The sequence below is a fragment of the Siphateles boraxobius genome, unplaced genomic scaffold (assembly GCF_051911475.1).
Source record: "Siphateles boraxobius isolate OS27281-9 unplaced genomic scaffold, OSU_SipBor_1 5, whole genome shotgun sequence".
Taxonomy (NCBI): domain Eukaryota; kingdom Metazoa; phylum Chordata; class Actinopteri; order Cypriniformes; family Leuciscidae; genus Siphateles; species Siphateles boraxobius.
This window is the reverse complement of record NW_027509141.1, coordinates 5,782,256-5,806,061: the sequence shown is the minus strand read 5'-3', so window position 1 is coordinate 5,806,061 and position 23,806 is coordinate 5,782,256. Positions and strand designations below refer to the sequence as shown.

Here is a 23,806-nt window from a genome sequence, read left to right as displayed (position 1 = left end):
TGTGTGTGTTTCTGAGTGTTTAGCACAGATTCGTTTACAGGTACAGGATCAGAACTGAACTGTTCAAATCATAGACTGTAAAAAAAGATGGACGACGCCCCTTCGTTCTCTTCCATTGGTGAGAAGTGAAGCCGCCATTGTCCCGATATGGCGCTGACATCTTGAGTCTGTGCAGTTGCGATTTCGGGACCAGACATGCGCAGTAGTGAGCAGGAAGTAAAGCCGCGAAATCAACGCCCTCTCTGGTCCCGCCCTCACTCTCGCTGAATCGAGCGTATGTCCTCTGCTGCAGAACAAACCATTATGTTGTTGCTTCAGGGACTACTTTGCTAAGAGAACCTGTCAATCACAGCTGTCAATCATGTACGCCACAGCACTGTTTTTATAGCATCAAATAACTAACTGAAAACAAACTTATTTTAAAAACAAACACTTGAAATTACATCAGCGTGATGAAAAATACAGTAAATGACAGAAACTATCTTTGGAAAAAGGATATGTGAAGTGTAATTCAATTGTTTAGTTGGTCCCACATTGAATAACAAGGGGAGGCGGGGTTTATGAGCTATACTAGGACCGGTCACCGGGGGGAGATCGAGACGCTTTAGCTTCACTTTTCAGGGCTTGTGCGGCAGGCTTGGTTCAAATACACTGAATCTGATTAAGATTCATATGCTAATATCAAGAGTAGGGATGCACTGATATGAAAATGATGGCCGATAATTCTTTATATTTGAAAGCATTACAGTGTTTATCGGGATGGTTTTGGGTCATTTGTGTGCCCTCTCACTTTAAAGGGACAGTTCCCCCAATCATTTACTCACACATGTCGTTCCAACGCCGTATGAGTTTCTTTCTGTTGAACATTTTTTTTTTTTTTAGCAATGCTAACCAGACATTTGACGGCAACTATTAACTTCCAAAGCATGAAAAACAAAATACCAAGGAGCTTTTTTAAATATTTTTTTTGTGTGTTCAACAGAAGAAAGAAACTCAAACGGCATTGGAACCACTTGAGTGCGAGTAAATGGTTTTTTTTTGGGAGGATAAATCATCCAACCGCGAGCGCTCAGGACAGGGCGGAGGGTTCTGATTAGCGCTGCACGATTAATCGCAATGAAACCGCACGCGATTTGGCGAGGGCTGCGATTATTTTATGCGCAACTTGTCAGAGCACTGCGGCTGATCGGTAGTAAACGCTGCTCCATCTGAACACCAGAGGGCGTCACACACACACACACACGTGTCTAATAAACACAACTGCCTTATTCTGTGTCGGAAGCACATCGTTTCACATAAGGATGCTCAACTGTCGTTATGAAGTGAGTTTGGAGTAAAAGCATGTTATTAAATGTTGTCTTAGTTAGACAAGAGGCTCATAAATGCTTCTCATGTTTGGAAAGATGTTTGACTCGTGTTGCTTTTTCAAATGCACGTTATAAGCGACTCAAACTCTCAGTGCTTTCAGATGTAGCAGTGTTTACAGAGCCGTACATCAACGACAAGCTGCACATAAAAAATAATCGCAGCATTTGCGATTTCATAATCGCGATAAGCCAAATCAGTTTAATTGCGATTTCATGTAAATACATAATCGCACAACCTATTCGTTATTCTATAATAAAATGAACTAATCGAATATTCAAAAATCGTGACTCATCCCTACTCATTAGGTTTAATTAAACATTGTCCAATATAAGACAGAGGATAGATTTAAAAAAAAAAAAAAAAAAAAAAATATATATATATATATATATATATATATATATATATATATATATATATATATATATATATATTAGTTTTTCTACATTTTGGGAAGACAGTATTCCTGTTTTCATCCAAAACGTGTGCGACTATATTGGATCAACAACTCACTATCAACACTCGTCGATGGAGCACTGAGATAGACTCCTGCTGCCGCCTTTTGCAGTTGCAGGTTTTTCGTATTCCACACACACACACATTGATTTTTGAATATTGATATTGAAATTTGCAAATTTTGTTTATGAATGAAGAATTTGCCATATGAAATAAAGAAATTAACAATATAGCCTACTCTAGGGGTTTATTTTTTATCGTCATTATAATAAAAAATAATGTCTTTTAAACTGAAAGAATGTGTAAAATTGGTAGAATCAAATATGTCAGAACCAATGTCAGACCAAAATTGTTGTATCTGAATAATTTCAGCAGAGCTGCATCCTCGTCATCATCATCGTCATCCTGGTGTTGTCATTGCTGTCATTAGGCACGTCATCGCTCTATAGTAGATTTATCCTTATTTTAAAATATAAATAAATTATAATAATCCAACGCTCAATCCTTCAGCGCTCTCTAGTGGCTGTTCATGAAAACAGCATTTTTAGAGGTAGGATTTCTGCCACACACACACACACACACACACACACACACACACACACACACACACACACACACACACGCGCGTTCCTTCCCTATACCTCATTACCTCACTTTTGTATGAGAAAACAGGGCATTTTACAGAACTCTGAAATGCTGTTTGTTTATTGATAATTGATTTCACACAAGGACTATAACTGAAGATTTAGTTCTAAATGTAAAGAATAGCAGATTCCACATGATGACGATGCAGAGGAACAACATTGCTGGAATGGAATCACTTTCAGAACGATTTTCCCATTTGATGAACGATAAAAACTTTGACATCCAATCAGAATCCATCCTGCTTTTATACACTATGTAAATTTTTTTGTTCAAGATTTAAATAATCAGTATAAGTAATAACTCAAATACATCATCAATTCTTCTTCCAAAACATGTTTTTGTCTTTCTATGGCAAGCCTATACACGTGTTTATTTAGACCTATATATGTATATAACAAAAATAAGACCTTTCATTCAAAGGTTTTAAAGAAGGTACACAAATGAACAGTCTTAATCGCTTTTCCATCAGTACTAGATTGAATAGTAGAAAAGTAATATTAAAGGCTACTGAGAAATATGGATTTTGTTAGAAAACTTACACTTATGAATGTAAAATTTGACTTATTCTGAAATGTAAAATGTAGTTTTGGGATATTTGAAGTATGATAAGAGATTGACTCTTATCATACTTCAAATATCCCAAAACTACATTTTCAAAATGCAAATCAAAGGCAACTTTTTCCTTAATAAACATACATTTTTCACACGAATACCAGAAGATGTGTAGGCCTGTTTCGCAGTGCAAAGAGCAAAAACAGCATCAATGTCTTTCTTAAACTTACTAAGGAAATGTTTGACAGGTGCATTATCACGAAAGAAATTTCTTTCACCTTGTTTGTAACAAAAAACTTATGAGGTAATAACCAAACACTTTCCCAATCAAGGTAGAGCAAGATTTGGTGACAACCTCCTTTAAAAATAGAGACCGAATAGATTTATTATTAGTTTTAGACTGTAAAGAACACATTTTACCACATACTGTATCAGTTGGGTTAATTAATTATGGGCAGTTCAGTGTTTATTTAGACCAGTCGGGAACTCGGGATGGTGTTTGGTGGGATTTTGCGTCATCCGTCACTCGGCGTGCCTCGTCAGTTTAATAAACAGTTCACCCAAAAAATGAAGATTTTTGTCATCATTTACTCACACTCAAGATGTTCCAAAGCCGTATGAGTTTCTTTCTTCTGTTGAACACAAAATAATATATTTTGAAGAATGTTGCTAAACCAGACATTTGACGGCCGCTATTAACTTCCATAGTAGGAAAAAAATACCAAGGGGCTTCTTTAAAATACAATATTTTGTGTTCAACAGAAGAAAGAAACTCATACGACGTTGGAACAACTTCAGTGTGAGTAAATTGTGACAAAAATCTTCATTTTTGGGTGAACTGTCCCTTTAATAAATCTGGTTGATTTGCAGCACCAGACCGCACGGTGGCGCCCGCGAACTATCAACTGAACACCGACACTCTTCAGAGCTCGACGGTGAAACTACCAGTCTAAAGTATCTGCAGCTAACATCTTTAAATGATTCAGAAGAAAAAAATCAATTAGTTATCAATATAACTATAAATAATATTCGTCATTAACATCATGCCTGTGAGTTCCAGCGGGGAACAGTGAGGTGTTGTAGCTCTGAACGCCATGTAAACACGAGTTTGTGTGTTTATTCTCCGCTATGACTCTTCCAGCTCTTCAGAAAAACAGTGTTTTCATCAGGAAGATCCTCAGTCAGTTTCCTCAGGACTGCAGTCTGGCCTTCGCTTATGGATCTGCGGTTTTCAGGCAGAATGGAAGCTGTCAAGGTCAGATGAGGGTAAGAAACGCCTCACGTGATGCTCATGTTATGATCTGAAGGAAGTCTGTCACTTGCAATTAAAGTAGATTAATTTCTGCCTAATATATAGTACATCAACCCTGGTGAATCATCATCAGTCAATGGTGTAGTTACTGTTATGGAGTACAAACAAGAAGAACTACTCTACCAGTCAAAAGTTTTGGATTGGTAAGATTTTTAATGCTTTTAAAAGATTCTTCTGCTCACCAAGACCGCATTTATTTGATTGTAAAAAAGTAATATTATTAAATATTATGACAGTTTAATTATCTGTTTTAATATATTTTAAAAAGAACAGCATTCATCTGAAATAGAAAGCTTTTGTAACAAACACTACTGTTCAAAGGTTTGGAGACAGTAAGAATTTTTATTTTGGGGGAGAAGAAATAAAAGAAATCAATACTTTTATTCATCAAGGATGAATTAAATTGATCAACAGTTACAGTAAAGACACTTATAATGTTACAAAAGATTCTATTTCAAATAAATGCTGTTCTTTTGAACTTTATATTCATCAGATAATTCTGGAATAAAAATGTAAAAAACTGTTTTCAACATTGATGATAATAATGACTGTTTAATGATTTCTGAAAGATCGTGTGACTATGATCCTTCAGAAACCATTCTAATATCCTGATTTGATGCTCAAAAATAATAGTTGTGTAAAAAAAAATCATGATTCTTTGATTAATAGAAAGTTATAAAGAACAGCATTTAGTTGAAATAGAATCGTTTGTAACGTAATAAATGTCTTTACTGTAACTTTTTATCATTTAATTGATTTAATTAATCCTTGATGAATAAAAGTATTTATTTATTTTATTTCCCCCCCCCAAAAAAATTACACTTTACTATATATTCACATAGACAACAGCTGTTTTACATTTAAAATAATATTTCACAGTATTACTGTTTATTTTATTTTATTTGTAATAGAATAAATGCAGGCTTGGTGAGCAGAAGAGACTCTTAAAAAACATTAAAAATCTTACCGATCCAAAGACTTTGACTGGTAGTGTGTGTTTATTCTTGATAAGTGCTTGTGTTTTGTGTGTTTCAGAGGAACATGCTGGATTTCGTGTTTGCCGTGGACGATCCGGTCACATGGCACACCCTGAACCTGATGGAGAACCGCAGGCATTACTCGTTCCTCAGATTCCTGGGGCCGAAACACATCAGCAGAATCCAGAGCGAGTGTGGAGCCGGAGTTTACTTCAACACACTGATTCCTGTGGATGACCGGGTATCAAACTTACACACGTCCCCCTGTAGTCAATCATTTTATCCCTTAAAACTCATCTTTGATCATCAAAATGACATATTTAAATGTTTTTTTTTGCCTTAAAATATCTTGAATGTAACTCGACACCCTTGCCTCATTTAGTATGCGCGGTTCTATGAATATGCAAATGAGCCCCGCCTCCACTCACTCACTCAGCTCAGAAATCAACTCGTTGACGATCACACGTTGATCTGATTGGTTACAAGGTAGTTTGTGACGTCAGAAACACCACCGATTTCAAAGCGTGTTTTTGAGACTGTCTTTGGTTCACTGCAGTTTTAAGGAGAAAATACTCAGCAATGCTGTCGACTTATGAATTTACTCATGGATTGACTTAAAGCATATTAAAAACACCACATAGACATATAAACAACATTAAAAACTTGATTTTCTCCACAGGAGGACTAAAGAAATTATTTTGTTAAGAAAAGATGCATTAAATTGATCAAAAGTGAGAGTTAAAGGATTATTCACCTCAAGATGAAAATTTCCTAATAATTTACTCACCCCAATGCCATCCAAGATATCCATGTCTTTCTTTCCTCAGTGGAAGAGAAAATACATTTTTTTGAGGAAAAAAATCTTATCTTAAAGTCTTATCGAGCGAAACGATGGGTCATTAAAAAAAAATATATATATATATTTATATATAAATATATATATATAATATATACTTTTTATACCATACTTTTTAACTACAATTGTTTGGATTGAGCTGATCTGCAACGTGCCGGGAACTACGTACGATCGTTTCGCGAGATAAGCCCCTCCTCCTCAGCTGCGATCGTGCTCAGTCCGTTAAAGCAAATCAAAGATCTTTGAAACTGCATTGATTTGGACTTCCCAACATTGGTTACCATTGAAGTCCATTATTCAAAGAAAAATCCAGAAATGTTTTCCTCAAAAAACTTATTTTCTCTTCCACAGAGGAAAGAAAGACATGGATATCTTGGATGGCAAATTATTAGGAAATTTTCATTTTGAGGTGAACTAATCCTTAAAGACATTTATAATGTAGGATAAGATTCAATTTCAAATAAATGCTGTTCTTTTGAACTTTCTATTCTTTGAAGAATCCTGAAAAAATAACTGATAGTTTCTTGAGCATCAAATCATCATATTATACTGATTTCTGAAGGATCGTGGGACACTGAAGACTGGAGTAATTTACTATATTTTCACATAGAAAACTGCTGTTTTACATTGGAATAATATTTCACTGTTTTTACTGTATTTTTGATCAGATAAATGCAGCCTCGGAGAGGAATTCACCAAAATGCCGTTTGTGACGTCTGTTGTGTTTGCAGTTGATCAAGTACGGCGTGATCAGCACTGAAGCTCTGATCGATGATTTACTCCACTGGAAGACGCTGTACGTCGCAGGCCGATTACACAAACCTGTGAGTGTTATCAGCAGTTCAAAGAGTCGGTGTTTCCCCAAACCATCGTTCAACTGGACATTCGCAAACAGCATCGCAGAGTTGTGTGTGTGTGTGTGTGTGTGTGTAACGACAGATCTCGACCTGTGATTAGAAGAGTTTAGTGTTTGCATGACACGTGGACTCAATAAATCCTGATCTTGAGCAAAATAAGCAAGATGACATTCAGTGCAATCTATATCTTTTATTTAGAACACATACAAACGTCATTTACGTCTTTTAGTTTGTCAAGAGATTTAAAGCGTCGTTTTTGAAGAGTGCGCATGTGTGAACGAGCTCTAGAACGAGACTATGATTGAATCTGGAAATAAAGCAAAATAACTGAGAAAAATAAGAAACCCGAGAAATGTCTTGGCTGGCAGTGACATGGTTAATTTTGGGCACTTACAGTCAAACCCAAAATTATTGAGACACCAGATATAAATTTTAATATTTTTTTTACTAGTGTGTGCAGGACACTATAGTTCATAGTCAGTGAGGACAGCAAAATAAAGTAAACTGTGACATATTATACCTAAATATTCTTCATACAGTGACTACCAGTAAAACTTTGGGACCAAAAATGATTCCGATACTTTGACCTGATTATGTTTTGCTGAAGTGTTTTGTCTTTAAAGGCACACTATGCAGGATTTCCGTTTTTGTCAAACAGCGCCCCCTAGAGTCGCTGTACAGTACTTGTATTTAACGTTACTGTCGTAAATACCACTCACGCAGAGCGTATCTGCACTCACGGCCTCTGCACTTCATAATAATAAAGTATCCTACCGCGTTTGATGGCTTATAACGTTTGTACATGATTGCAGCTAAATTACAAGTAAATAGCCAATAGCCTATAGCAGGGGTTTTCAAATTGGGTTAATGTGAGCCTCCCGTTACAGTGGGTTAGGACAGCCGAGCCCCCCCTTCCCCAAAATCCCGCCCGCCTGCCCTAACCCACACACACCTCTGCAGTAAATGCCATCTTTTGTGTGTTCCAGGCAGGAAATGGTGAGTTTCAATAAAAACTGACAAAATCTAAATATTTTTAATATTGTATTTGACGACATTTTATTTCCACAACTTTTTAAAAAGTGCATTCATAAACTATTCTTTGCAACAGCAAATCATTTCCAACTGTATGGAGGCCTAATTAAGGTACTTTTAAAATCACTGAACATCAGTAAGCCTAACCACAAGTCAACAAAACATGCTTGATGCTTAACATGTGCAATGCAACGAGTAGCAGTGTTTCGCCGATGTTATGGGGTTTGCCTGCCTTCGCTATACGTGACACGATAAGATGCTTCTGCCGCCTTTATGTTAATAGTGCCAAACAACTGTATTATGCTTTTTTGTGACTGCAAATCATGAGGTTTCCTCTCAAAAAACTCAACTGGCTTGTTCACTAAATTCGTGTGCTTAGTTTGAATGTGACGCCGAAGTTTGCATGGTCTCATGCAATCATTTGCTAGCACCTCCTTGCAGATCACACACTGCGGCAGAGGTGCAGCTTCGGACCCTGACTACTCAGGATCATATTTCCTTCGTTTTTTGATGGGTCCTGTCTCATCCCTTAATGCTGACTTTTGTTGACTTGGGAAAAGGAAACGATGCATTTTAAAGCTAATACACGCTTTACACACAATTACCGATATCGGGAGCTAAAGTCCTGAGTCTGAATTTTTTTATGGCACCTTTTTATGAATAAAGGCCATTATCACTGACATTAATATAGCTACTGATGTCCCCATGAAAATGATTTCCCCCAAAATTTTAAACATTTATTAGGCTTCAAAAAATATAACAACTTCTAATTTAAGTTAACTTAAAACAATCCTCACTTAAAACCATAATAAATGTCATATTTCCCTGTAGGCTACCTTTCCTGTCTAACAGGTATGAAATATACAGAAATTGAATAAAGTTATAAAGCAGTTCTCACTGCATAAATTATAAATGAAATATAGATTAAACCTTATTAAAGCTACAAGCGTTCTTTAGTCAAAAGCAGTGAGTAATTTTCTCTGTTCCCTTTGTTCTTTGGTTAACTTTACTGACAGAGAATGAGTGCCGCTGTCACTTTAAGATCGCCCGCATCTCATTCTCTCACTTCTCTTTACTTCTATTTAAGATTTTATTTAACTCATTTAAGACTGTTCTTGTGAGGATACTCGCCAAAACTGACATTTTGGCACAAATGTGTGGGTTATTCTTCGTTTGTGACGATCTGCGGCTGGAGTGCCCGCTTGAGCCTCTGGAGGGCACTCCTTCCTAGTTTATTGTTTCCATTATGTTTCACCCTGGACTGATTATGGTTTATTTGTTGCACCTGTTTTAGATTGAGCGTCCCTGATTTAAGCCTGAGTTTTCCCTTTGTTCAGGGCTCAGTATTGTAAGTGTTTGTATGTGTCTGACTGCATTACCTAGCCTTGTTCCAGTTTCCTTGTATTCTAGTGTTTCGGTTCCTTGATTATCTGCCTGTTCCCGGTTTCCCGTTTGCCTTATCCCTGCACGGATTTGATGTTTGTTTGGACTGCTTACCTGGTTTTGACCCCTGCCTGTTTCCTAGTACCTGTCTCTGGATTCTCCTCTTAATAAAGCCTGCGTTTGGATCACCTCTGTCCATGTTCCATGTGCAGTTTCATGACAGAATACTGAGCCACAACTGATCCAGCGGCTGAGAGGAACACGGACCTCGATATGGATCCCACAGCGCAGATCGTAAGCCTCCGTCAAGGAGAACGTCCTCTCAAGGTTTTTGTGACAGATTTTTTGAAGCTCTCTCGTCAGTCCTACTTGAATGATTTCTGTTTGATGATGCTCTTTCAGGGAGGACTGTCTGAACCGCTCGGCTCTGCTATACCATTTCCGTGTTCAAGCTGGACTCTAACCCAATATATTGACCTGGCCCTTTCCATGAGCGGTTCGGCTTTTACTGTGGATTTTTTGAAACTTTTGCTTCACAAAGGACCCGACGATTCGCCACTTTACAAGGTACCCACTGAATCCACGCATCAATTGTCTCCCGGTGAACCAGCGCATCACAAGTGCTCCGCCGAGTTTGCGCTACATGAAAGCCCAGTTGAACCAGCGCTTCGTAAAGGGTCCGCCGTATCCACGCAACATGTGAATCCCGACGTTCTAACACTTCACGTAAGCTCCGTTATATTCCTGCCTCAAGAGTTTTCTACTGAGTCTGAGCACGTGCCAGCTGAATCAAGTGAGTCAAGTGAGTCAAGTGAGTCAAGTGCCGAGTCAAGTGAGTCAAGTGCCGAGTCAAGTGAGTCAAGTGCCGAGTCAAGTGAGTCAAGTGCCGAGTCAAGTACCGCCGAATCAAGTGAGTCAAGTACCGCCGATTCAAGTGAGTCAAGTGCCGCCGATTCAAGTGAGTCAAGTGCCGCCGATTCAAGTGAGTCAAGTGCCGCCGATTCAAGTGAGTCAAGTGCCAGTGAGTCAAGTGCCGCCGAGTCAAGTGAGTCAAGTGCCGCCGAGTCAAGTGAGTCAAGTGCCGCCGAGTCAAGTGAGTCAAGTGCCGCCGAGTCAAGTGAGTCAAGTGCCGCCGAGTCAAGTGAGTCAAGTGCCGCCGAGTCAAGTGAGTCAAGTGCCGCCGAGTCAAGTGAGTCAAGTGCCGCCGAGTCAAGTGAGTCAAGTGCCGCCGAGTCAAGTGAGTCAAGTGCCGCCGAGTCAAGTGAGTCAAGTGCCGCCGAGTCAAGTGAGTCAAGTGCCGCCGAGTCAAGTGAGTCAAGTGCCGCCGAGTCAAGTGAGTCAAGTGCCGCCGAGTCAAGTGAGTCAAGTGCCGCCGAGTCAAGTGAGTCAAGTGCCGCCGAGTCAAGTGAGTCAAGTGCCGCCGAGTCAAGTGAGTCAAGTGCCGCCGAGTCAAGTGAGTCAAGTCCCGAGTCAAGTGAATCTAGTGCCGTGTCAAGTGAATCTAGTGCCGTGTCAAGTGAATCTAGTACCAAGTCGAGTGAATCAAATGAGTCGAGCCAAATGAGTGAATCCAGTCAAGTCAGTGTATCAAGCCCAGTGACTCGCCGTCGCAGGAGGAGGAGGACTCGTTTGGTTCGCCAGGCTCCGGTGGGTGTTCCCAGACGCCTCGCCCTGCCGGCCCCGCCTCTGCGCCTCGCCTTACCTGCGCCTCTCAAGCTTCGGGAGCCTTTTCCAGTAGCGGTTTCCAGCCCGGAGGCTTTAGCTTTCAATTTCCCCATGAACTTTTTTGGGGGGGGCAATAGGTACCCTAAGAGGGCCATGGAGGTGGCATCTACGTGGACCCTTGCACTACCACCTACACCTGAGAGGGTCATGGAGGTGGTGCCTACATGGACCTTTGCACAACCACCTTCGCCTGAGCTTACCATGTCACTGGTCCTGTCCAGCCCTGTGCTCCCCACGTCTTGGTCCCCTGTTAAGTGTACTCTGCCCTGGTCCTGTGTTATGTGTACTCTGTCCTGTTCTCCTGTCACTTATGCTCCAGCCTGTCTTCCTGCCAAGCATGCTCCGCCCTGGCTACTTGCGGAGCGTGCCTCCCCGTGGTCTCTTGCCCTGCTCTGGTCTCCAGGCCCCAGGTCTCTCCATGGGCCTGGCCCCCTGCCTCTCCACGGGCCTGGCCCTCCATCCCATCCCCCGTCGACCTCCCTCCGGAGCTCTTAGGAGCGTCTGGAAGCCGCTCCTTAGAGGGGGGGTTATGTGACGATATTCGGCTGGAGTGCCCGCTTGAGCCTCTGGAGGGCACTCCTTCCTAGTTTATTGTTTCCATTATGTTTCACCCTGGACTGATTATGGTTTATTTGTTGCACCTGTTTTAGATTGAGCGTCCCTGATTTAAGCCTGAGTTTTCCCTTTGTTCAGGGCTCAGTATTGTAAGTGTTTGTATGTGTCTGACTGCATTACCTAGCCTTGTTCCAGTTTCCTTGTATTCTAGTGTTTCGGTTCCTTGATTATCTGCCTGTTCCCGGCTTCCCGTTTGCCTTATCCCTGCACGGATTTGATGTTTGTTTGGACTGCTTACCTGGTTTTGACCCCTGCCTGTTTCCTTGTACCTGTCTCTGGATTCTCCTCTTAATAAAGCCTGCGTTTGGATCACCTCTGTCCATGTTCCATGTGCAGTTTCATGACATCGTTCAAGCGCGAAAGAGAACTCGATACTGGCGCGTGTCTTTCTGTGTGTGTGTGTGTGTGTGTGTGTGTGTGAGTGTCAGGAGGACATTCACTGACAGCGCATTCTCTTTTCGTCTTGTCGCGAATTAATGGTTTAAAAGCATTTGCGTGAATAAGAGCGTGATCATATACAAACATGTATCGCATGCGTTGCCGGAATACTTTAAGCCCTGCGATATTAATAGAGCTGCATACAGAGTTATTTTTTCTTCTCATGTCGCGCCTCCCCAGTGGCTCTTTGGCGGCCCCCAGGGGAGGCGTGCCTCACCTATTGTAAACCGCTGGGGCCTATAGTGTTTTTTGAGTGTAATGTAAACATTACAAAATGCCAGATGACATCAGTAAAGTTACATGTACGTTGCATTGTTTCGTAACATTGTCCGTTATGATGTCGTTAGACATGATTATTGCAATTTATCATAATGGTTTGCAAATTGCGCTCATTTACACCATTTACAATATGTAGGCTTATTTATGTCCTGATAATTATGTGAGATATTGACAACTGTTCTCATGATAATCGCAGGAATCAACTTTAACAGTGAAAGCCTGAGCGAGTGGCACTCTTGTGCGGTTCCTTGCGCGGTCAGATTCTCCTTTCCTTTTCCTAGTCTCTTCCGACCACGCTTTCTTCGTTTTTTTTTGTTTCTTTGTTTTCGAGACGACCAACATTCAACCCGAAAAGTGTCATATAACCATTCCAATAACTCCAAAGCTGTTCAGTTAAGCTAAAAAACTGCATAGTTCCCCTTTAAGTGCTAATGCACCTTTTTACATCACAGAATGAACAACATGAAGCATTGCTTGGTGATTGGTTGAGCTAAACTGGTATTATCTAATTGTGTAGTTAAATTTAACAGCTGACAGATATTCAACATAATTCATGTGTGCGACAGTAAATAAAGTGTGCTAATGTGATAAATGTTGAAGGCGTCTGAATAAGCGTTGGGTTGACTGTGTGCGTGATGTTGTCAGTGTCAGATACGTCATGTTCTCCTGAAGTGTGAGTCTGGTGTTCTCCACAGGTTCGAGTTCTGCTGCAGAGTGACAGTGGGAAACTGCGATCTGCTCTCGTAGGGAACTTGAAGAGTGCCGTGACCGCTTCGTTCCTCATGCTGCCCGAGAGCTTCTCCGAGGAAGAGCTGTTCCTGCAGATAGCAGGACTGTCCTACTCCGGTGAGGCTTTCTCACACGCAGTTACATTTCTACTCTAATCTGTGTTTGTTTTTTCAGTCAGAAATCTCCCCTTCAGGAGCTTTACACACACCTAACTCTTCTATTACACACACACACACACACACATACACACACCTAACTCTTCTATTACACACACACACACACACACACACACACACACACACCTAACTCTTCTATTACACACACACACACACACACACACACCTGACTCTTCTATTACACACACACACACACACCTGACTCTTCTATTACACACACACACACACACCTGACTCTTCTATTACACACACACACACACACACTCACACACACACACTCACACACACACACCTTACTCTTCTATTACACACACACACACACACACACACACACACACACACACACCTAACTCTTCTATTACACACACACACACACACACACACACACACACACACACACACACACACACACACACACACACATCTAACTCTTCTATTACACACACACACACACACACACACACATCTAACTCTTCTATTACACACACACACACACACACACACACATCTAACTCTTCTATTACACACACACACACACACACACACACATCTAACTCTTCTATTACACACACACACACACACACACACACATCTAACTCTTCTATTACACACACACACACACACACACACATCTAACTCTTCTATTACACACACACACACACACACACACATCTAACTCTTCTATTACACACACACACACACACACACACATCTAACTCTTCTATTACACACACACACACACACATCTAACTCTTCTATTACACACACACACACACACATCTAACTCTTCTAACTCTTCTATTACACACACACACACACACACATCTAACTCTTCTATTACACACACACACACACACACACACACACACACCTAACTCTTCTATTACACACACACACACACACACACACACACCTAACTCTTCTATTACACACACACACACACACCTAACTCTTCTATTACACACACACACACACACCTAACTCTTCTATTACACACACACACACACACATCTAACTCTTCTAACTCTTCTATTACACACACACACACACACACACACATCTAACTCTTCTATTACACACACACACACACACACACACACACACACACACACCTAACTCTTCTATTACACACACACACACACACACACACACACCTAACTCTTCTATTACACACACACACACACACCTAACTCTTCTATTACACACACACACACACACACCTAACTCTTCTATTACACACACACACACACACACACACACACCTAACTCTTCTATTACACACACACACACACACACACACCTAACTCTTCTATTACACACACACACACACACGCGCACACACACACACACACACACACACACACACACACACACACACACACACACACACACACACACACACACCTAACTCTTCTATTACACACACACACACCTAAGTCTTCTATTACACATACACACACACACACACACACACACACACACCTAACTCTTCTATTACACACACACACACCTAAGTCTTCTATTACACACACACACACACACGCACTGGCAAACACACACACCTAACTCTTCTATTACACACACACCTAACTCTTCTATTACACACACACCTAACTCTTCTATTACACACACACACACACACCTAACTCTTCTATTACACACACACGCACGCACGCACGCATACACACACACACCAAACTCTTCTATTACACACACACACCAAACTCTTCTATTACACACACACACAGACAAAAATATACACACACATAAAAACTGTGGCGCAGCTAATCTGGTTCATTTCTTCCTTTTTTTTGGCTAGTAGAAGTTATTATAAAATTTAGATTTCATACCTTAATTTCTTATTTAAACAAAATCCTGTCACCCAGCATCTCATCCCTTCCTCTTTCATCCTCATCACCAGAAATATATTTTAGGTGGACAGATTAATACAGTACAAAGAACATCAAAAAATGTACAAAGAACACCTTTTCTGTTCACCAAATGCTTTATAATCTTCGCTATTGCTTCAATGCAAATGAACAAGCGCACCGTTATTTGATGCGTAGTGACCATAGACTGTAAACAAAATAGCAGTGACGTGTGTGTTCAAGTCAGCCAGATATGAGCAGATTCTGTGCAATATATATCATGATGAATCACGAGTATTTGAGCTAAATCTGCGCAGATTTGGTTTACACTAACTTCTCCAGCAAAGTGAGTAAAGATAATAACTAACCCGCCAAATTGGCTAGTGATTTGACAGCGTTACCACCATAGTTCATTTTACATGCATGTGGCGGGTGTTTATTTCAAACCCTGGTTATAATCCATTAATTCAGTTTTTGAGCATTGTCTGGAGTGCTTTGGATCACAGACTGAAGTTTGATCTATTTTTAAAGAAAAGACACTTGGCAGATTATTACTGAAGTGAAGAATAGTTTAAAAAAGTGAACTTCATACATTTATTGTTATAATAAATGCACAATAATACCATCTTTTTTTTAATCAAAATGTTTCATACCAAGTTTACTCTCAAACTGTGAGAAAATAAATAAATAACAAACACGATGTGTTCCAAATTTAAGTTTGATATCCTAAGAAATGAGCTTTTAGTCAGTGTGTTTGGCTGCAGTACCAAACGCTTCCCCTAGATTAAATTCACCTCCCATTCATTTCCAATCCGCTCATTTTTGACCACAAACAAAACAAGAGTGACTGTTTTTTTTCGGGACCATTTAACATTTTCGAAGGTTGTTCACACAGCATGTGCCAAAGCGTAACATTTTTTGGTAAAAAATGACTGAAGTGCACTAGAGGGTTATAAACTTTTGTTCACTTCAGCAATAATCTGCCAAGTGTCGTCTTCAAAAAGAAGAACTTTGAAACTACAAAGCATTCAAGATTTATGAACGTCTAAGTCTTTGCTCAAAAACTAAATAAATGGATCATAACTACTGCACAAATATAATTTACTACCATAAAATCACCTAAAAATGCAAAATATTAAGTAAACAAAGAAACATGGTCAAACTAAAATATAATACATTCATTTAATTGATAAACAACAACAAAAACACGAGCAGCACCAGAGGATTAATATGTCATTCAAATAAAACAAGTATTTTTAACCTGGCTTTATCCAATGCTCAAATTTCTGTTTTGAAAATGGATGCAAATCAATGCATATTTAATTAAACAATACCTAATTTGCATATTTTTTTAACATAGCTTTTCAGTAAGCTTGTAATAAATATAAAACCTTTTGCAATTCTTAATGTAATCCAATGTGGAAGTACGTTGATATCTATGCGTATGTATTTTATTGCTTGTCTTCTGTGTGACTGTAGGGGATTTCAGGATGGTGATCGGCGAGGATAAAGCCAAGGTCTCCAACATCGTGAAAGACAACATGGATGACTTCCGCAGGTTATACAGCAGGATACTTCAGGAGTGTCCTCAGGTGGTGTACAAGCCTCAGCAGGGCCGGCTCGAGGTGAGACACTCCTCTGTTACAGGACAATCCCTGGGGATTATTCCTCTGATATCAGGCAGATTCACTCGCTCATACCTGGGTCATCCCTAGGTCAGGTCAAGTCAAGTCAATATAGACTGTTTCAAATCAGCTTCACAGTGATAATAGGAAATTACAGTAACAGAGATTGTTTGGCTTTACAGCATCCCTAGAATAAGGTTATTGTCCAGCTAAAGTTAGTTTTGATTGATTCACTTCCGTTGAAAAGATCATTAGTTATTAACTTTTTAAAAAAAGTTTTAAAAAAAGTTATCTCCGCGCAAACTTCAAAAACGTGAATCTGTGCAAACACTGACGGTGTTTACATGTATATTACGTGTTTAGTCTATAGGTATTGCGTTTGAATATATATGTGCGCAGGCGTGTGGTCTTTCTTTTCAAATTGACCTCAACAAATTACCTGTCCTGCCGTAAAAATTCATAATACATCATTTTTTTTATCGCTTTTTATAGTGAGCTACTGGAGAGCTTAGAGATTGTTTGAAAGTAGGGTTCGAAAGTAGGGATAAGAAACTTATCGATTCCTAATTTCGATTCCTATAAGGTAAAAAAACAACAACAAAAACTTGGATATCATTCACATCTAGTCTTATTGCAAAACATTCAATTGTAGCTTAACAAAAATCAACAGGCTATAACACTTGCGTAAGGCCTTTGGTTTAAAAACACCATAGAAAAACAACTAGCCTAACTAATATAAATTTCAAGCATTATTAAAGACAAGTAAACGCTCAGGAATTAAAAAAAGGAAAACCTATACAGTACATAATGTTGTTTGGAGGTCAGTGTGGTGGTGCAAACAAAAGACAATTAAACAATTAACATAGCAAAAATCACAAGCTTGTCAAACACAAAAATAAAACAATATTAATGTGACCCACAAATTGCATTATTATACATTATATATAGTAGTTTAATGTACGACTGACACTATAACTCGGAAAAAACGTGAATTTTTTTTCATTGAATTTTCATTGTGGGTGAACTACACAATACATATTGAAGCATTTTTGTATTCTGCTATATTGTTACACCCCTATAAAACAATCAATTTAGCAAAAATCACAAGCTTGTCAAACACGGATAACAGCGATCATGACTGAGATGAGCAAACACACTGAGAGGGCTCAAAACGACCTGCATGTGTGATGTGTGATCCGTTATTAACCCAACTAACCTGTTGATCTGCGTGTGTCAGGTGGATAAGAGCCCCGAGGGCCAGTTCACGCAGCTCATGGCTCTCCCGCGCTCGCTCCAGCAGAAGATCACGGCTCTGGTGGACCGGCCCGGCAAGAACCGGGACGTGGAGGAGATCCTCCTGCAAGTGGCACAGGACCCGGACTGCGGATCCGTCGTACAGCAAGGTGACGCTACAACAACATGACCCTAGTGTGTGTGTGTGTGTGTGTGTGTGTGTGTGTATATACGCTACAACAACCAGACCCTGATGTGTGTGTGGGTGTGTGTGTGTGTATACGCTACAACAACCAGACCCTGGTGTGTGTGTGTGTGTGTGTGTGTGTGTGTATACACTACAACAACCAGACTCTGATGTGTGTGTGTGTGTGTGTATACGCTATAACAACCAGACCCTGATGTGTGTGTGTGTGTGTATATATAAATATAAATATATATATATATATATACACTACTAGTCAAAGGTTTTGGATCGGCAAGATTTTAAATGTTTTTGAAAGAGTCTCTTCTGCTCACCAAGGCTGGATTTAAAAAAACAAAACAGTAATATTGTGAAATATTATTAGAATGTAAATCAGCTGTTTTCTATGTGAATATCTAGTAAAGTGTAATTTATTCCTGTAATCAAAGCTGAATTTTCAGCATCATTACTCCAGTCTTCAGTGTCACATGATCCTTCAGAAATCACTATAATATGATGATTTGATGCTCAAGAAACATTTATGAATATTATCAGTGTTGAAAAAAGTTGTGCACATTTTTATTTCAGGATTCTTTGACGAATAGAAAGTTCAAAAGAACAGCATTTATTTGAATTAAAAAGCTTTTGTAACATTAAACACTACCGTTCAAAAGTTTGGGTTCAGTACGAATTTGTTTTTTGGGGGGGAAAGAAATAAAATAAATCAATACTTTCATTCATCAAGGATGAATTAAATTGATGAAAAGTGACAGTAAAGATGTTTATAATGTTACAAAAGATTCTATTTCAGATAAATGCTGTTCTTTTCAACTTTCTATTCATCAAATAATCTTAAAAAAAAACTGTTTTCAACATTGATAATAATCATAAATGTTTCTTGAGCATCAAATCATCATATTATAGTGATTTCTGAAGGATCATGTGACACTGAAGACTGGAGTAATGATGCTGAAAATTCAGATTTGATCACAGGAATAAATTACATTTTAAAAGATATTAAAACAGAAAACAGTCATTTTAAATTTTCATAATATTTTACAATATATATTTATATTTTATTTTTAATCAAATAAATGCAGCCTTGGTGAGCAGAAAAAAACTTTTAAAAACATTAAAAATTTTACAGATCAAAGACTTGAATGGCTGTGTGAGCGAAACTGAAGAACAAACGGACATAATTTCCAACAAAATCAGGCCAAAACCTTCCGGGAATAGTTCGCTCCGACAGGTAAACACCTCTGCACTCCCATTGGTCCGTGGCGATGATGTAATATGTGGGTGTGTCTCTGAGGCTCCGCATCCTTTGAGGTGTAAATCGTCTCCAGTTTATTTCTTCTGTTCAGTCGGTCGAGGTTCAGACGCGAGTAAAAACACGAATAACATAAATAGTGCATTATTTCCTCCAGCTGAGACTCTTCAGATGCGACTGTTCAACATGATGGTTTTGAACTGCTTGAAATATGATTGAAATCACTTCAAGAAAGGAAAATACAGTAAAGTGCAACACAAGTCTGTCATATCGGCTACATAAAATTATACTGAGAATATCATTATATAGATTTTAATGTTGAGACGTTTGTTTTTGTTATCAGGCTCTCAAAAATGATATACAAATCTGTATTTAGATTTATCAGCCAATATATCGGTTATCAGCTATCAAATATGAAGAATTATCGGTTATCAACCAAAATGTTCATATCAGTGCATCTGTACTGGTTTCTCATTTTCATGGTGTTTATTTTGTTATTGAGAGGAAAGCGCAGAACACATTTACATATTCATCTAAGCGTATGAGGGATGTTCACTAACAGAACATCACTGCCAACGTGTTTTTACCCGTGAGCCAAGAACGTAAAGAAGTTTGCCGTGAGTACATCAGGGTCTCATAAACACATGAACTGCACGACGCTCGAGAGTTGGGTCTACTTTACAGCGTTTGACACGAGATGACTGAGAGGGCGAGTGAGCCGTGGTTTTGGAGAGACTCACCAAACTGGCCGGCTGGGTTTAGTCGGTGTTGAGTTTCTCCACGGCCTCACCCTCATGTCTCATTGTCATAATAACCGTCAGCGTTTCTCACCAACACCTGCCTGTGTCTGTGCTTACACTGAGACACTACTGACATACACTCTTAACAGTCGCCAGAATATTACTATTATCTGTCAGTCACTGTGAGAAACCTTGATTTCGCTGAAATGACCACTTCTGTATAGTGTTGTTTTCGGCGGCCTGTTTTAATTTTAGTTTTAGTCTCGTCTTTGTGTCAAGCTGTCATTTTTTATCTTTTATTAGTTTTAGTCTCGTTCATACTCTTTTTAGTCTAGTCAAGGTTCAGTCGACTAAAAGTCTCAGCATTTTAGTCAGAATATTCCATGACTATTTTCGTCTAGTTTTAGTCAATTGATATTGTATTTTAGTCTCTTTTTCGTAATGCAATTCTGTTTAACCCAGTCAATATAGTGTAAGTACCCAGTAGTATAGACCAAACCAAATGTAATTTCTTCTTTTTCTCCCAAAACACTTTCTCTTGTCAGTTAACTTTGTTTGTTGTCGTTTACGCTAACTCACGCGGCTGCATCTGCTGAATAACGCTTGAGGAAGTGATGTCATCTGCGTCTGCACGCATGACCTGATGCAGCCCCTGAAGTGAGACAGGAAACAGAAATACTGCAAAATAATAATAATAACGCGACTAAACGAGACGAAATAACGTTATTACATTTCGTCTCGTTCTGCTCAAACAAAAGAAAGACATTTTAGCATAGTTTTTAATTTGTAAACCACATTTAGTCTAGTTTTTTATTCATCGACAATATTGCATTATACATTTAATTATAGTGATCATCACATGACCAGCATTTACGTTGCGTCTCGTCTCGTTTTCTTTTAATTACGTTATTTCACTTTTCAGTTATGTAACACTTAGATTGAATATATATTTATTCACTAATAACTTTTAAAAATGACAGCAGTTCTGCATGCAGAAGACGTGTTATAAGGGATGCACCGATATGAACATTTTGGCCGATACCAATAACCGATAAATCTTTATATTTAAAAGCCAATAACCGATATATTGGCGGATAAATCTGAATCCAAATTTTTATATACTTTTTGAGAGCCTGATTGCAAAAACAAAACTCTCATGTTCTCATTATTATTTTATGTACCCGATATGACAGACTTGTTGCACTTTACTGTATTTTCCTTTTTTGAAGTGATTCCAATCATATTTCAAGCAGTTCAAAACCATCTTGATGAACGGTCACATCTGAAGCGTCTCAGCTGAAGGAAATAATGCATTATTTATCAGCTTTAATATATCGGCCACATTTTCTCATCGGGCCGATAATGATAATATTAAAAATTAACATATATTGACTGATATGGTGGCCTATATATTATGCATCCCTACTTGATATACTTCTTGTAATTGCCAAATTATGATTTGTTATCATACATAATTACACTGTTTTCACAGGAATCTCATCGATAGTGAAAACCTCCAGTCTAACACAGAGTGCCAAAGGAATCGCCACCGCGGGTGAGAGTTCAGAGTTCATCTGATCCTTCATTCTTCAGATGTGGGACAAACATTTCAAAACTTTGATTACTTATGTGTTGAAAAAAATCATTTGATTTTCTCTATTCTTGATCAAAAGTATGATATAATCATGTCCTGAAAGCATAACAGAAGGATGAGTTTAATTTTTGAATCTTTTTTTTTTTTTTACAATACCAGAATATTTATTAGACATTTATAAATGTTTTTAATTTGCTCGTACTGTAAGCCTTTCTTTGTTACAGTAAATGGAGCTGAAATCCTCCTTGCTTTGATGTTTGATCTGTATTCTGGAGTTTAATATTCTTTCATCTTAGCACTCAAGAATCAGTTTTGGTGTTTCTGAAATTGTGATTTGCATAAATGTTTTCATTTATTGATTCTACATTTATTACTGACACACTGATGTTGAAACTTGTTTTACAGGTCTCTTCAAAACAGTGTCATACAGCGCAAGAAAGCTGCAGAAAATGTGGAGAGGCTGGCGTAGAAAACCCTCGTGACTGACAATTATTTCCAAACACATTTCACAATAACTCATAATTGTGTCAAACATAGTAATATTTCCACAGTTGATATTTATTAACAGTCGAAGCATTAAACTAATGACTGGATCCATTCATACTCTATATTCCTAAGAAAACGTCAATAAACTTTTCTAAAAATATTCTTGTAAAGTGTGTTTTTTGTGTATTTGCGTACTTCCCCTTCACATTGTACCTGTTGCAAGGACACTATGACGTCACTCTCTCATTAGCATAATGCATGCTGATCTCATTCCCTTGACCTCGACCAATGAGAATGCTCGGCACTCATCACCTGCTAGGAAGAGAATTCCATCATTCCAAGCATTCTTCCCCACAGCTCTGCTTCACACTCACACACACACACACTCCTGGATTACCGCATCAAACATTGGATCTTTCCCACTGGATTTAGCGCTGTTTTGGGGCTTTTTTGCTCGGGATCTCTCATCGACTTTGTGATTGTGGAGATTTCAAAGTGGCGCTTCAAAGTGGTACGTAGTTTGTTCTTTAACATGTAAGAAAGAGTGGTTATACACGGAGTTATGATCAGTACAGCAGCAGCAATCGTAAATAAAACAGCACTTGTAAGGAAAGAGTCGAAGACAACGACACGTTACAATATTCCGGAACATGTGAGGTCATTAATAAGTAACGTGCGAGCAATTGATAGTAAAACATTAATGACTAACTTAAAAGCGCGCGACTAAAATGCAAATGCACCGCAAACATTTTTAAGGAAACGCGCGCGTGTGGTTGATTACCGTGATAGCGGCGCGTTCTCATTCTGCGCGTCCACAAAGCGCATTCCCGAAGTTATAATTCCCATTTTAAAGTTGGGATCTCCTGTAGGAAAGCGCTCGTTTGTGTGTGTGTGTGTGTGTGTGTGTGTGTGGAATGCGCTCTGGGAATGTTAAGTGTGGGAAGAGCGAGCAGTGTTTCAGATCTCCACATGTTTGCGCTGTTTATTCTGGTAATGCGTGAGAAAACATGTGGATTGTGGCAAAGAGCTTCCCAGTATTTACTTATATAGTTTAATTCTGGATGCGACGTCATGAAAAGAATGTTTCATTCTGTGTTGCTGATTTTACAGGGTTAATTCATCCAAAAATGAAAATTATCCCTTATTTTACTCACCCTCAAGCCACCCTATGTGTTTATTTATGACTTCTTTTTTTCAGCCAAACTCAGTCATTTATTAAAAAATATCCTGGCTCTTCCCAGCTTTATAATGAGAGTGAATGGAGCCTGAGATTTTGAAGCCCAAAAAAGTGCATCCATCATCATAACAGTAATCCATACAATCCAGGGGTTAATAAAGGCCTTCTGACACCAAGAAATATATCCATATTTATACATTTATAAACTATAAAGTTTAACGAGCTCTGGTGG

The 23,806-nt window shown here is 38.9% G+C and overlaps 2 protein-coding genes across 3 annotated transcripts in view; both read left to right on the top strand.

The window, feature by feature from the left end:
• Window positions 1-3,907: 3,907 nt before the first annotated feature.
• On the top strand, window positions 3,908-22,557 carry tamm41 (TAM41 mitochondrial translocator assembly and maintenance homolog). 2 transcript variants are annotated; one of them, XM_077204555.1, is made up of 8 exons: window positions 3,908-4,284; window positions 5,366-5,548; window positions 6,895-6,987; window positions 13,188-13,338; window positions 16,745-16,890; window positions 18,128-18,293; window positions 21,810-21,872; window positions 22,317-22,557. In XM_077204555.1, exons 1-8 carry the CDS (start codon window positions 4,147-4,149, stop codon window positions 22,391-22,393), a joined length of 1,017 nt encoding a protein of 338 aa, XP_077060670.1. In that variant the 5' UTR covers window positions 3,908-4,146; the 3' UTR covers window positions 22,394-22,557. The 2 variants fall into 2 exon arrangements, 1 of the variants encoding a protein (XP_077060670.1); XR_013195033.1 differs by having other exon boundaries at window positions 3,943-4,284; window positions 18,128-18,318; window positions 22,317-22,364.
• Window positions 22,558-22,752: 195 nt separating this feature from the next.
• vgll4b (vestigial-like family member 4b) overlaps window positions 22,753-23,806 on the top strand; it is an 84,883-nt gene continuing 83,829 nt past the window's right edge. Inside the window, exon 1 of the mRNA XM_077202652.1 lies at window positions 22,753-22,908. The gene's annotated coding sequence lies outside the window, so the exon portion shown is untranslated. The remainder of the gene's footprint in view (window positions 22,909-23,806) is intronic.